This window comes from Sander lucioperca, chromosome 19 (genome assembly GCF_008315115.2).
Source record: "Sander lucioperca isolate FBNREF2018 chromosome 19, SLUC_FBN_1.2, whole genome shotgun sequence".
Classification (NCBI taxonomy): domain Eukaryota; kingdom Metazoa; phylum Chordata; class Actinopteri; order Perciformes; family Percidae; genus Sander; species Sander lucioperca.
The window spans coordinates 24,533,477-24,549,026 of record NC_050191.1 but is presented as its reverse complement, the minus strand read 5'-3'; the positions used below and the strand labels follow the sequence as shown (position 1 = coordinate 24,549,026).

At 40.3% G+C, this 15,550-nt stretch overlaps 2 protein-coding genes across 4 annotated transcripts in view; one reads left to right on the top strand and one right to left on the bottom strand.

The window, feature by feature from the left end:
- prpf39 (PRP39 pre-mRNA processing factor 39 homolog (yeast)) overlaps positions 1 to 15,550 on the bottom strand; it is a 34,543-nt gene that overhangs the window by 10,279 nt on the left and 8,714 nt on the right. For 2 of the 3 annotated variants that reach the window (XM_031310520.2, XM_031310521.2), the window contains exon 1: positions 1,103 to 1,289. In XM_031310520.2, the coding sequence (XP_031166380.2) occupies positions 1,103 to 1,262 (160 nt within the window). In that variant the 5' untranslated portion in view covers positions 1,263 to 1,289. Of the gene's footprint in view, positions 1 to 1,102; positions 1,290 to 11,365; positions 11,372 to 15,550 lie in introns of those variants that run through there. The other variant, XM_031310522.2, reaches the window with a different exon arrangement.
- arf6a (ADP-ribosylation factor 6a) lies at positions 3,345 to 5,903 on the top strand. The gene is made up of 2 exons (XM_031310524.2): positions 3,345 to 3,517; positions 3,649 to 5,903. The coding sequence occupies exon 2, from the start codon at positions 4,172 to 4,174 to the stop codon at positions 4,697 to 4,699; it is 528 nt and encodes a 175-aa protein (XP_031166384.1). The 5' UTR covers positions 3,345 to 3,517; positions 3,649 to 4,171; the 3' UTR covers positions 4,700 to 5,903.

Below are 15,550 nucleotides of genomic sequence, written 5' to 3'. Positions count from 1 at the left end.
CGATTTTTGTTTTAGAGAAGATGCATTTTATGATTAATCTAAAATCAGTCTTTTAAAGAGAAATGTGTAGCTTTGTGTAGTACATCTAATCTTTTTGGTCAACAAAAAAATGTATCAGCAACTATTTTGATAATCAGTTACTTGTTTCAGTCATTTCCAAGCAAAAATACGAAATATCACGTTTCAGCTTCTCAATGTGAAGAGTTTCTTATTTTCTTTGAAATACACGAGTAACCTAGCTAACCATCTTTACGTTTTGGACTGTTGATCAAACAGAACAAGCACACTTAAGACATCACAGTGAGCTTGAAAGAATGAACGGCAGATGTAAGTAATGCTAGCTAACTAAGTTAGCTAAATTTATACCAAAAAAAGGTCACCCTGCTTTAGAAGCAGGAGCTGGTGCTATCGGACACTTCCTTGTTGTGACTTTAAAAGAGACGCCAGCTTTGGCTTAAAGCCGAACGTTAGCTAGCTACTAAAAATAATGTACCCACGTGATTGGCTTAGTTAAATAACACTCCACACAGCCCATTAAATACATGATAAACGTTAACTAATTAACGTGTTCCGTGGAAGTGGATTGATAGTAGCTTTAGCTTTGTTTGCTGTTTGAGGCCATGTTGCAACCGGGGTGATCAAAGTTCAATCAAAAGTTGGGCCTAGAGTCTTAGCTAGCTACCCATTTCCTGAATATCACAGCAGTCAGGTTGACGTTAGCCTCACATTAGCGCTCGTTTAGTAACGTTAAATGTTAACTCAATTTTAAACATTTAGTTAGCTAGTTAACTACAATTTACAGCGTACCAAGGCCATATTAACAAAGTTTACCCAATAATTATTGATTACCTTACAATTTCGCTCACCGTACGCGTAGCTAGCTACTAGAACCACAACGTGTGACGCATATGCCTACAACTCCAGGTAATAGTCGGTACCAGCGGAGCAGCTTCTCCACGTTAGCTAACGTTAGCCGGCTAACGTTGGCAATTTCCCTAGCTAACGCTACCACTAGTAGCTAGCGTAAGCTGACCGCTGAGTTGTCACAATTCTAGTCACATTACACCAACTGTATAAATAAAGGTACGTTTTGGCATCTTACCAGTATCTTCCATGAAATTGTGTGCGGCTTTCGAAGTCACTTTATCTAACCTACAAGGACCAGGCGCGCTTTGCCCACCATACTTAACTTCGAAGAAGAACCTAGAAGGAAGTGTGCGCATGCTCAGCTTACCGCCCGCCCCTACGTGTGGCGAAAACATTGCCTGTAAATATTGGTGAAACACCTTTTTACAATTTCTGCAACCTTTTTTTAAGTTTATACAACGTGCAAAGTCATTACATAGACAGAGACAATTTAAACAAAGGGACATACACTTGGTTAACTAAAGAATACATGTATTTAGCATATAATATAGCAGTTAAATGTTGATACATGGTTGTAAGGGATTCGCAGACTGGGGTAACTCATAAATACAACATAAGCTTGCACTGGATAGTATGTAGTGATGTAATATCATCCACAATGAAGTTACACTGAACTGAAATTATCATAGTGGTGAGTTTTTACCTCATACAGTCTATGGTTTTTACATTGGTTATTTGGTAAATATATTCTCACACCAATCTTCTCGATATGTTTAGATCACTAATGTAGACTAACATAATTTGCTTGTAGTTTTAAAGTTGTTTATATAACAGCTAAATACCAATAAATCAGCTGAGACCTATTGGCCCATATAACTTTATTGTACATATGATACATAACAAGAGTTGCCATTCCATAGTTTATCTGCCAGAGATTAGTTTGTTTATCATTATTTATCATCTTACTGAAGTCAGTATTTAATAGTTTTAGTAATTGCTCTCATTGTATCCTACCCCTGCATGACATAGCCTACACCTTCAATAATCATAGTGTAGGCTATGTTAATTGTGTTTCAAGTAAGTTTTAATAAGCAGGTGTAAGTAGGCCTAGGCCCATGGATGTATTAAGAGAACGCCTAGGCCTAATAGGCTGCTTGCTTTCGACAACACGAGTAGTTCCCCCTGCCCTACTCTCTCACAACCTCCACGTCACTGACTAATCGTTGTGAATGATCAGACATGTCGGAAAGACCCACCTGTAAACCCTCTCTTGAGATCACAGAGCTTACTAAATCCTTAGATCTGTTTCATATGTAAAGGCCTATCTAATTCTAGTGGCAGACGTAGTATTAGAGGCGATTTAATACATAATGAAAGATCAAATGGCGTCAACTAATGGACCGGTTTGCAGTTCAGTTGCTTTGAGGCGCGCATGCGAAATGGCGCATGGTGCCTTTAAGTACTGTCGGAAATCTCACAATTTCAGTGAAGAGTGCATTTGTTTCAAGTGGTTTGTATTTAGCCTTTAGATATTTACTAGTTTCATTATTATACATTAAAAAGGTATAAGCAATAATACAATGGCGTTTAAATGCTGAATTAGTGAAGTCAAGCTTGGTTTGTGCTGTGGTTGAACTTCTCTCCATGCTGCAGTGATGTAGAAGTGTAGTCCAGGGCGTGTCAGAGCAAAAAAAGCTTTGAATCTTATTCATTACATTCAATATTATGATTAAGAAAGTAATAATACAAACATATTTAACATTAAACAATACAGCTAATCTACTTAATCAAGACTGTAAAGAATGTGGTTTGATCCAAGTGGATTGACAGTGACTAAACAACCCACCAACTGTCTGTCATTTTGACTGAAATATTGCTATCCTGAATGGTGCATTACTTTTTCTAAACAATGACTTTGAATGTAGTTAGTTACCAAAACTGTTCTGACTGTGACTTACTATTAGTGTAGGCTATAGTGTGTTCATGTAGGATACCATCATATAAGAAGCTGATTGAGAAAATAAATGTTCAGGAGCTTTAAGCTCAAAACCAACATATAGGCATTGCATCTGTATAACACGTACAGGAAATAATCCAAAGAGCAGTAACCTATTAAAACAACCAGGAAAAAATATAGTAATAAATACATGCTTATTATAAACATATGTTACTTATGGACGGTAGCCTATTATAATATACCATAATCACAACAATAGTATGATAAAATAATACGGTGAACCAAAATAGATCAAATAAAACAGCAGAGCATGAAAGTGTGGAAAAGGTTATTAAAAAACACTATGCAATGCCCTCATATTTGAATGTTTTTGGCGTCTTTAAAAGTCGGAGCTCATGAGGAGCTCCTGAATGCAGCAGTAGTGTGTGTGTGTGTGTGTGTGTGTGTGTGTGTGTGTGTGTGTGTGTGTGTGTGTGTGTGTGTGTGTGTGTGTGTGTGTGTGTGTGTGTGTGTGTGTGAGAGGAGTGTAGAGGAAGTGGCGGCTGATCTGGGTCCGCACCTTTTCCGGTAACACAGCACCGCCGCCGCTGTGTGACTGAACGGCTGGAGAGAGAGAGGGAGGAAGAGATACATAGAGCGGCAAGAGAGGGGAGAAACGGCCCGGGGACTGGGGGATGATTGCCGCAGACGTAGGTATGTATGCCGCTCTATGTGTTCTTTGTATTTGTTTAGCTTTTCTATCCGCATAGACAATATTTTTTCGGATCCAAAGTTGTCCTCTGTACTAACACCCCTCCCTTCTCTGGACCGCTCTTGTGTCACAGGGGGAAGAGAAGAAAGTCGGATGAATCAATGACCTTTTGAACGCGCTTCCTCTGGATGTCCCGGTGCAGAAACGGACCGGAGAGCTTAATATTCGGAGAAGAAAGACTTGAAATGTGGATTTTGAAGGAAGTCTGTGCTCAACGGCGAGTTTGAAACAAGGGGATGTCATTTTTTCTTCTTACATCGGAGGGCAGTGGATCATGAAAATATATCCCCGCCCAATTCTACGAGGGCTACACACATACTGCTCTCATTGAATGCTCCAAGTCAGCCGCTCAGGTCAGATCACCACCGTCCAGCTAATTGTATTGGTCTGCTATCCAACGGTACACACTTGAAAGTCGCCGCCTTTAGAATATCGACACTGGTGTCAGCCCACCGCTGCCATCACGTGGAGGGCTTTCAGCACACACTGAAACTGTAACTTCTCAGTTGTATTGAAAAAAACACTTCTAGTTTCTCTCATAAGAGAAGTCTTGTTTTTTTTTTCTTCTAACAAAGTATTTATGCACAGTAACCAAGATGGGGAAAATGCTCTCAAAGATCTTTGGCAACAAGGAGATGAGAATATTGATGCTTGGACTTGATGCTGCTGGTAAAACTACCATCCTGTACAAGCTGAAGCTGGGCCAGTCGGTCACCACCATCCCCACTGTTGGCTTCAACGTGGAGACCGTCACCTATAAGAATGTGAAGTTCAACGTGTGGGATGTGGGGGGACAGGACAAGATCAGGCCACTTTGGAGACATTACTACACAGGCACCCAGGGCCTGATTTTCGTGGTGGATTGTGCCGACAGGGACAGGATCGATGAGGCGAAGCAGGAGCTCCACAGAATCATCAATGACCGGGAGATGAGGGACGCCATCATCCTGATCTTCGCCAACAAACAGGACCTCCCAGATGCCATGAAACCCCACGAGATCCAGGAGAAGCTAGGCCTGACCCGGATCAGAGATAGGAATTGGTACGTTCAGCCCTCATGTGCAACATCAGGGGATGGACTATACGAGGGCCTGACCTGGCTTACCTCAAATTACAAATCTTAATGTTTCTCCCTTCACCAGCCTGGACACTTGGAGACAAAAAAGTAGCTGAGAATTAAAAAAAAAAAAAAAAAAAAAAATGCAATCTGAAGCAATTAAATACCATGACCTCTCTGCTGAGTGTATGTCAAAGAGAGTAGCAATTCTATTTTGTTTTCTTTTTCTTTTTCTTTTTGATAATGATGACTTCAATATAACCCCAGATTTCATTTATACAAAAGACAATTTATTTTTTTGGCTGGCTTTCTTTTTTTGTAGTTTGCTTTGGTTCACATTCTGTATATTCAGTACTGTTTAAATATACAATACTCTTTACTTTTGAGCCCTTCTTTTGTTTTCCTCCTTTTGTATAATTTCTTTGAGGGGACTTTGGGGACACACACTTATACTTTTGCCCCCTGCTTAGCTCTCATTCAGTATTCTCATGATCCAACTACATATCCAAAGGATGGGAAAGTCCAGAAACCATTCCCTACATCAGCATATCAATTTCATGACTCAAACTGCCTCTGTAATTTGTAAGAATGTGCATTATGGATGTGTTAGGACCTTTGGAGAAAAAAAAAAATAGCTGTTTTTATAATTGATTGTACTTGGGTGGTTGAGGAAATGTGTTCATACTTGTTTCCTGTGCAGTGATCACATCCATCATGTCTACTGTGGCAGTTTGTTTGAAAGACACTATGTGGACGCTGGATATTCACACACACTGTGATATGGATATATATTTTTGTTGTTTCAGGTTCTGAATCCGTTACCACCAGTCTTATTACTGCCTCTTTTGTTTCTCCCAGAGTTTCCGTTACTGTTGAGTATTTGTAGTTTCAGCTGCCTTAGGAGGGACCCAGGTTGCAGGTGCCCCAAAATCATGACAGTTACTGCGGCAGAAGATATTCTCAACTGCTGAGTTTGCACTTTGGGAGAGAGAGGGTGGTTACCAACCAGCTGGCTGTGCACATTTAGATTTTCTGACTGACTTTTGGACCCCAGCAAGTGTTTACGAAATGCCCAACCCCCCACCATCTCCAATGTAGGTGCTTCTTCTTTTCTTTTTTCTTTTTCACCCATCGTCATCTACCTGTACTATTAAGATCCTGCAGACACACACCAACTCTCTGTTTATAGTTCATAGAGACTGCTCTGTTTTATTTTTGTTCCCTTTTCTTTTGCTATGCTGATGAAATAATAAAAAAATATATCCAGATCAGTACGGAAGTGACGCCTTTTCAATAAGCAGTTGCAACCGTTAGAAGAGCAGCAAAAGTAATATTTCACTTCTGAAAAAGTCAAGCTCATAAAGGAGGAAGTGAGACTTGAAACAAACTGTGAAGTGAGGGGAGCCTTGGCCTGTTTGCTTTCTGCACTTGTATGTGTGAGTCATTGGCTGTGAATAAATGATGAGATCTCTAGTTTCAGAGTAGTGATTGTGAGGTAAAACGCACTTTGCTCCAGGTCTTAAAGTATCACTTTTGCGATCCAGGAGCCGACTCCTCAGAAGCCTTTTGACATTTGCAAATTAAGAGGTAATGTGGAGTTGGTCTAAATCTTGAACCACGGGAGGGTAAAAGTCAACAAGCTTAAACTTTTAAATGGGGTACAGGACGACACTTAGTACTGTCTTGGTAACGCCTATATTCTATATTTCAACATGGGTGCTGTTAAAAGTTTCAAGAGCAGGAAATGACACATTTCTCACAAACATATATATATATATATATATATATATATATATATATATATATATATATATATATATATATATATATATATATATATATATTGTTCTCATGATAAAAGCCTTACATTTGGGTGAGAATGAGTTCATCAAGAAGAGAGTGAATCTGGGTCACTGAGAACTTGATGAGAGCAGTGTCTTACTTCATGCTTGTGTAACTACTGAGGTTAGGGTGACAGCTTGGAGAAAAGGTCTTTTTACCAGCCTGGTGTTTTGCCCTTGGTACGTGAGTCGCTGGGACAGCCTTGAGATCAGGCCACAGTTTTGAAGCCATTCATTTTTTTCCTATTTGTTCTAACCACTTACTATATGTATATCGCTGCTCAGAATTGCACGTGTTCCTAAGGAAGGAAAAGAGCTGTGTGTCTAAAGGTCAACTTCTCCTCATGCATCTAAAGAGGCCTGTGTGAATTGTGGGTCATGACATCATGTGTGAAGTTAAGAAACAAACAAAATAGTTGTCACGCCTGTCGGTGAGCAAAGACAGTAACACTGAGTGTCAGGTTGAACTGTAAACATAAACAGGTGAAATACTGAATCCAGTGCAGGTTTTGTCTATTTCCGAACATGCTATGTCAGTAGGTAGCATTCTTATCACTCTCAAGTGTCCTCATAATGTTACAGTTTGAAGGTATTACATTTTTTTTCTTCCTGATATGTTACTGTAGTACTGTATGTTCAGGAGAGTCACAGTCCAGGAATTCCTGTGCAGGAATGCTTCCTCTCTCTATCTCTGTATTTGCTCTGTTTGCTCACGCAGTGTTTGTTCTGTAGCTGCCGGTGATTTGAAGTTTGACCTGTTGCTTGGTTGAAAGCAGTACCGTTAGTCCAGCATGAAGGACGGGGACAGGCAGTTGAACTGAGATAGGCGCACTAATGCCACAGTCCATAGTCTCTCCTGAAACTGCTCACTTTCCAGTAATATTTTTTGGGGAATTAGAAGCGGCACTTACAGGAATGTTGTGCATTTTCACAGTGCGCTTTTGTAATGAAGCCACTTTATTTGAACAGTTGAGGGCCGTGCCTCTGGTGTGTCAGGTATGATCTTGTTTGCGTACAATTTTTTCATTCATGACTTCCATTGTGCATGTGGAAATCCAAAATCTACAAACACTTTTTATTTTCTCAGGAAAGGAAATATGTAATATAATAAAGGGAGAGCAGTTTGTAGCTGAGGTTCAGCAAAGGACTGTATTATCTGTTGAAATGACATTACGTCAGCGCAGAGCCAGTGGTTCATGCTGCTCAAAACATGTCAGAGGCCTTTTGTACAGCTGTCACTGCACTCAGCACCAGATGCACTGCACACATTGGCTGGTGTCAAATGCTGTCTGACTCACCTGTGGCCCTCAGTTAAAGGACACGATTTCAAGAGTTTCCTTTCTGATCTCTCCTCTTATAACCAGGTAGAATCTACGAATTCAACAGCATTTTTGTCAAGAAAAACTGCCTCAGAGAGTTGGCTGCTACCAGAGAAGTAGCTGAAACTAATCCACTCTGAAGTTGTTCACAGTTACCACTGCACCCTCATTGATACAATGAGACAGTTCTTTTAGTTCCTTCTCCTCGTCATCATCAGTCAAATCAGGACCTCAGATGTGATTCACTTGAAATGTGTTTCCGGTGACCAGTCTCCCAGTGAAAGCTCACTACGGAAGTGTTGGATGTGAATGAAAGCCAGAGTAGACCTGCTCCGTTTTCTTTCACATTCAGCTTTAGCCTCGAGCGCTGCCATTGTATGTTGCTGGGCGGGGGTGGACTAAACTATTGTACGCCTTTTGAAGAGGGTGGTTTCAAACAATACTTTTAAATGGAGCTCATTGGCAGTTCCTCTGTCATTTGTTTACTCAGGCGTTCCTCTTTGATTTTAATCTCACTTCAGTTTGTCATTCAGCAAACCAGGAAACTGTCACAGACAATGCACATTTCAACATTAAAGAGTCAGTTGCTCATGAAGTTGTATTTTATGAAATATAACACAAAAAACCTCTGACATGCTTTCAGGGAAATATTCACCTGTTTACTCGGTGCCAAACCAGCCGTTAACGACGTGTCATGCCACTGTAAATCTTAATCTACGAGCTAAATGCAGTACAAGCACGGGTTGTGTTTCTGGTAACTTCAACCACACATACACTAACTCATATAGTGAGATCTCGAGTTGAATAGATACGCTTATGTATCATCGCTGTTCTGTTCTACCCACGGTTGTTTCCATAGAGCTGGGGAGTTTAGAGATGGTATGCTCCCTTTACTTAAAGAGTCATTGGCCAAGGGAAGCACTCTGCGAGAGTTTCAACCTCAAGCTTTCTCCCATCATGTTTGTACAAATGTGTTTATGTGTTAAAGTGTTAGTCCGATTGGCTGGTGTATATATGTACAGAATCTGTGGAATGAAAAGTGAAGGGATACAGACATTTTGACGACATTTAGAAAACATCATTGCAATGCATGGACTGCCGACAATGAAACTTATAGCTGTATATGTTAACAACAGTTATATTTTACAGTTTTGAATGTTGGCAGAGGTCTGCCTTCTCCGACTCCTCTTCTAGTTGTAAATGTTGTTATTATAAAGAGAGATATGCTAATTAGTGAGCTTCAGAGGTGCTGGTTGGCAATTTTTTTTTACCTTTGGACAGAGCCAGGCTAGCTCAGCACTTCCAGTCTTTGTGCTAAGCTAATCTAAGGTTGGGGTTTTTTTTGTAGCTGATAGCTGTCTTTTTTTTTTTTTATTCTTTTTTGGCATTTTAGGCCTTTATTTGTATAGGACAGCATAGACTTGAAAGGGGAGAGAGAAGGGGAATGACATGCAGCAAAGGGCCGCTGCATCGAGGAGTAAACCTCTATATATGGGCGCCCGCTCTACCAGGTGAGCTAACCAGGCGCCCAGCTAAGCTAACAGGTTGCTAGCTGTAGCTTCATATTTAACAGACAGACAGGAGAGTGGATCAGTCTTATCATCCAACCTTTTTGCCAAAAAGTGAACAGGTGTATTTTTTTTAAATGTTGTAACAAGATTAATTAGAGAAATCATCATAATCTGAAGTCTTTGGAAACTTCTTGTTTATCAGTAACTGTTGGCATGAACCTCATCAGTTTTGGGAGTAGCATGTAAATTACACAAAGACTGCAGCCATGACATGTGTTTATCTAAGTGGATTTTTATAAGAAAAGCTTCCATTAAATAGTTTGTTAGAAAATCGTCTATGCATGATCGAACTAGTCACTCTAACACACCCCTCTGCCTAATCTTTATCAAACCAGTTCTTCTTCAGCTCGTCAAGGATACGATTCGCCCTGGGATTTCTTTTGTTTTCCCAACATCATAACATCCACTACTGACACACACAAAGGGACTCTAGGACTGGGTGGATGGGCTCAGAAAGTCTCAATGTCTCAGTTGTCATGGAGCCCGTTTAAACAGTGTCGTAAAAGCAGCATGCAGAGTGACATTCAGCTTCCAGGCAGTTGTAAGCTCCTCAGAATCTGTCGCACATTGCGTTTCCCTCGGCCTTGGACAATGTGCTAATAATTACAGCGAGCCTGAGGCCTGTGTTTGCATTTGGCGGAGTAGTTGTGCAGTGGGAGGGATTTGTGCAGTAATGAGGCTCACAGATGTAATTAATTGCTTTTTCACATCCTTCAGAGCAGAACATAATTTGTTCACTGTCTTGTAAAATGTAAAAGAAGACCAGGTGGAAAGACCTTATGTACATAAAATCAGGCCTGGTACACAGATTTTCTTGCCTGATGTTTTGCTCAAAATGTATTTAAACTACACTTCAAATTAAATTAATGCAGTTGTGATCAGTATCCTTTTTTTTACACCAATAATGAATTTCGTGGGCTAAAATGTCTGTAAACATAAACAATACATACAAAACATGAACAGGAATTTAGCACTAAGACAAATCTTTCAGTGAAAAGATGACTTTTAGCCTGAAATAAATAAAAGAACAGACTTTTCTAATTACAGAAAGACTTCCTCTATTGATAAAGACCTAAACTGATGGGTAAATGGGTTGTGCTTTCGTTTGTTACAGGAAGTGACATATACTGCAACCTTCCTGTGTGACGCATGGCACACCACAGCAACAGATGGACACATTGAGATAAATAAAAAAAAAGATTAACAGGATAGTAGAGAGAAGTAATATGGACGTGTCTGGGTCTAAAACAGAACATAGTTGAAGTAAATTATGTGTTTGTTCAACAGCACTGTAATTACCTGGACTGACTTGCTATAGAACGGAAACATAATCCAGTCTTGATGCAGAATCCTTGACTGCTTTTAATATGAGTTTGGCCAACAAGTGGAATGAACATCATGTATATCTTATTGTAGGAGCCACCTATTGTATGTTGTTTATGGTCTTATTTATGTTGTTTGTTGATTATTGTGTTGTGCACTGATATTGTAGGTGGTGGGCGTTTTCATCACGGTTTGACGGGAAGTGATAACATATTTGTTTGCTTCACCTGGGGTTTTTTGGGCATTGACAGAGAGGGGGTGAGCCTGGGAGCGAACACTTTCTGTTGAACGCAGCACACCACACTAACGCAATTATTTCTACTCACAAGGTAACTTTACATTTGGTAACTGCAGTGCTAGTTGTATTTTACGCGTGGAAGAAGAGGAATAAATCATTGCAATACAATCCCGAGCGCGTCACAGTGTATTTATGCATCTCTCAGTGTTTAGTCCCTCGCGGCAGCACTTTGTTGGACTGCTTACAGCCACAATACTTAGTTTATCTCTAAGTTTCCTTCTGTTCATCTCAAGTGGCGATAAAAGAAACAAGAAGTGTGTGTATGCCTTTACACATTCTTTTTTTTATGATCAATTTTTTATTATTTTTATATATTTGAACATAGAACATGCAGAACAAACAACTACAATCAAACAAGAACCAAAACCCTCTCCCACCCCCCACCCTCTGTGGTCTCAGGGAAAACAAAACAAACCAATATACAAGAAAACAAAACAAAACAAAAATCCCACCTTGCCTAGTCACTCTCCTCTAATTGTTGTGGTGTTGAGGTCATTAGGACTGATACTTGTGCTGCTGCGTTTTTCCATAGGTCTATAGTCGATGACTTGGCTTTGTTAATCCTTGCTGTAGAGAGCTCCAGCATAATTATGTCTAGGAAGTATGCCAACCACTGTTTTATACAAAGCGAGTGGGGGGGGGAGCCAGTGTTGAGCTATCATTTTCTTGGTTGCGGTTGAGCCGGCTAGCCAAATGTTCCTCTGTCTCCCAAGCAGATGTAATTTAGAGTCGTCATTAAGTAACAAAACAATAGGGTCAGTAGGAATTCGACATCCTATCACATCTGATATTATTGATGTTGTTTTATTCCACAACTCGTGCATCTGTTCACACTCCCAGACCATGTGCAGGAAAGTTCCAGTTTGTTCAGGTTGACAGAACGTACAATAGGGAATAGGAATGACTTTAGAGACATAGCTCTACTGAGGAGTCCAATATGTCCTATGGCATATGTTGAAGTGGATCTGCTGGTGATTTGGGTTCTTGGAACAATGGGAAATGTTGTCCCAAACTGTCTCCCAATTAATTACGTACCCCTCAGGGCTCAGCTCTCGCTCCCATTTTTACTATTGGGAGTTCTCCTACGGATACTTGCATCAGTTTAGCATAAATCTTGGACACAAGATCAGAACAATCAACAAGCCATTTAATGATTGGGTGTGTCTCAAGACTGTTCCCCCATGGCACTCCATAACATTTTAGGGCTGACCTTAAGCAAAGATAAAGGAAGAAGAATGTCCTAGGGACCTCAAAGCTAGCTCTCAGGTCTTCAAAACTTAACATACCTTTCTCATTGAATAGTTGGTCTAAAGTATAAATACCTCTGTCACTCCACTGGTTACAAGGAAAGGGTTTGTTACCAGACATTAGGTGTGCATTGTGCCATATTGGGGTATTCAAATGCCACTTATTGGTGTATCGTAGGTGCTCCTCCACTTGTTTAAAGTTGGTCAGTGTGTTGGTGATAATAGGGCCATGGGATACGCAACATTTTTGGGCACACACCTGCATAAGCAAGGTCTTGCAGTCTTAGACTTCCAGTGAGGTTTTGCTACACTTTGGTACACTTTAAGGTTGGGGACGGCCAGGCCTCCAGTGTTTGTGGTACGTTGCAAGGTAGAGTATTTTAGCCTAGGTTGTTTATTATTCCAAATATACTGCCGAATTACAGTATCAAGCCTTTACACATTCTTTAAAAGCTGTGGTAATGAAATCTTTTGAACCCAGGTCAAAGGCTGCCATTCACACCTTGTGTAATTATTAATAGGTCGGCTATGGAATATTGTCAGACTAAACAGGGAGCCAATTATCGCTTTCTCTCTCATTCTCTCTCTCTCTCTCTGGTGCCTGTTGGCAACCTCCCACTTACACAAGCACAGAAATAGAGTCACCAATACAACTTTCATCCCTAAATAACACACAACACTAAATCCAAAAATAACCCACCACACACAGTCTTCCCACCGGCTCCTATTAATGACCCGTCTGAGGAGCCATCTGCTTTCCTGTAAGGCCCTCACACTCAGCAGCTGTGTATGTAGCCTATGTGCTCGGGTCATGTACATGTATGGCAGGTTGTTGGCAGGTGCTCCATGGAGCTCAGTGATTTGTGAAGGGACTCAGTGTGATGAAAGCAATCAGAGAAAACGTCTCAGCTCACTAGTCAATGTTTAAGCTGATATGAGGCCTCATGATGTACAAGTGCAGTTTCATATCCCACGCTGGGACGTTTCCTGTTTCTCTAAAGATTACAGGTTGTAAGTGTTCCACAGTACTTCTTGAATTAAGTTGTAATGATGGTTCTCTTTGCAAGTGTTGCAGTTATTCAGTTCTTTTTGTATACTGTGATGGAACCTAATCAATAATTCATTTCAAATGAAACACTGGAATACATAAAGTGTACTGCCGAACCAACTGACAACAAATTTGGTTAATCTTTCACGTGCAACAGATTTACGTGTATTTATCTGACCAATGTGGCTCAAATGTTGTTTCTATGAGGTCACTGAATGACTTTCTTATCCCCTGCTTCTCACGTGATTTTTTCTTATCTTGCTCAATGATGTGCAAAATCTAACAATATCATTATGTGCAATCAAGCAATTAAGGCTGAGTCCTTACCGGCCCAGGGCTCTCTGCTGTAGGTCTTCCCCTTTCCTCTCTGTCACTATCTTAATAAAGCATAAAAAGTGCCCCAAAATCAGCATATATTTAAAAACTATTGAAATAAAAGCTATTTACTCAATATACTTGATGTGACTGTGTACAGTGGTTTGTTAAATCTGTTGTGTACAGTATATACAAGCAGTTTTTAATGCCTTCATTTTCAGTGTTTTGCAACAAACCTGCTTGTGTCTGCAATTAAGTCTTCATCGCAGGGAGCCAAAATCACTAGCGGAGCCTGTTGTGTCCGAGAATGGTAATATGCTGAGCCATCTGCAGTATCATGCCTGCTCTATGTAGGAGTCTGCCGTCTCCTCAAGTAGAGGGAGTATGGTGTCTCACACACACACACACACACACACACACACACACACACACACACACACACACACACACACACACAGACAGGCATGTGTGCACTCACAGGTAGGACACTGTCTTTTATGTTACAAACATGGCCTCATGCACTTACACAAGCACACAGTGATGTTTACATATGAGATCATGACATTATTTTATTCTCTGTATTAAAGTGATTTAATAAATCTTTTTTCTCTCTTTGGTATGTATTATAGCCAGAATTCTGCTTCACCAGTCCAACTACAAACAGGGGAGACAGGGTTGCTAAATGACAGAAATACCTTTTCTTTGTTTGCTCTTGTCTCTATGGCAACATTGACAAAGACTCAGCAGCAGATGGCTGAAGCACATCTATGCGGTCTAAACCTGACAGGCTTGACTCCCATCCCTTACTTACCATTCTTTAAATATCTAGCTTTAAAGCAGAGTCAACTAGATCCAGATCAAGGAAGTCGGTCCGGAGCCATCTTCACGTCACTGATGCGTCGTTATGGGTATATATATATCATAGAAACAATCCAGCAGTCACATTCATCATGAACTCTGTCTGATGGTGTAGGCCTACAGTATGTGAAAGCCAAAATACCAAAGCATTAGTGGGATCATGCAGTTATAGGCATATAATATAATAATAATTTAATAATGTATACTCTTTATTGATCCCCAATGGGGAAATTACAATTTACACTCTGTTGTTATTACACACTACACACAGGCCTGAAATACACACACATGCTCAGGTCCTTTTACATGCACTAATGGAGAGATGTCAGAGTGAGTGGGCTGCGACTGCTGAACAGGCGCCCTGAGTGGTTTGGGGGGGTTCAGTGCCTTGCTCAAGGGCACTTTGGCAGTGCCCAGGAGGTGAACTGGCACTTCTCCAGCTACCAGTCCACCTCTGTATTTCAGTCCGCATGGGGACTTGAATCAGCGACCCTCTGGTTCCCAACCCAACTCCCTACTGCCACCCCCCAAATATTGCGTATTTGAAGAGAGAGTTGTCTAAATGTCTGTTTTTTTAATAATTTGATTTACTCTTGTGTCTATATATATATATATATATATATATATATATATATACATATATGTATGTATTTATCATTTGTGAACATATGCCGACATTTGTGTATATCAGACTGTTATTCAGAACATTTGAGTGTCGAGTTATTCCAGAAAGGTCCTTTTTTGTGTACATTCTGCATGAGCATACACTTAAAAATGATCGCTACTCTATGTTTTGCTTGACTTGAAATGCAGCCTGCCAAAATGCTGCATAATGATAGCAGAGGTAATGCATTCCACATGTTCACAATTAGGCATACAATCTCATCTGTGATTTGCTCACCAAATATGGTTTCTAGATAACTTATGTGATGCAACATGGTTCATTGCTACTACACACTGTGGTACAAAATAGACTACACATTCCTTTCCAATTTGGCTCGTTAGATCCCTTTGATTCATGCTGGTGACATAAACATCAAATCAAGCTGCCATAAATGGAATTTTTTTAATTGTTATGTACTGCTGATTTATTGAGGT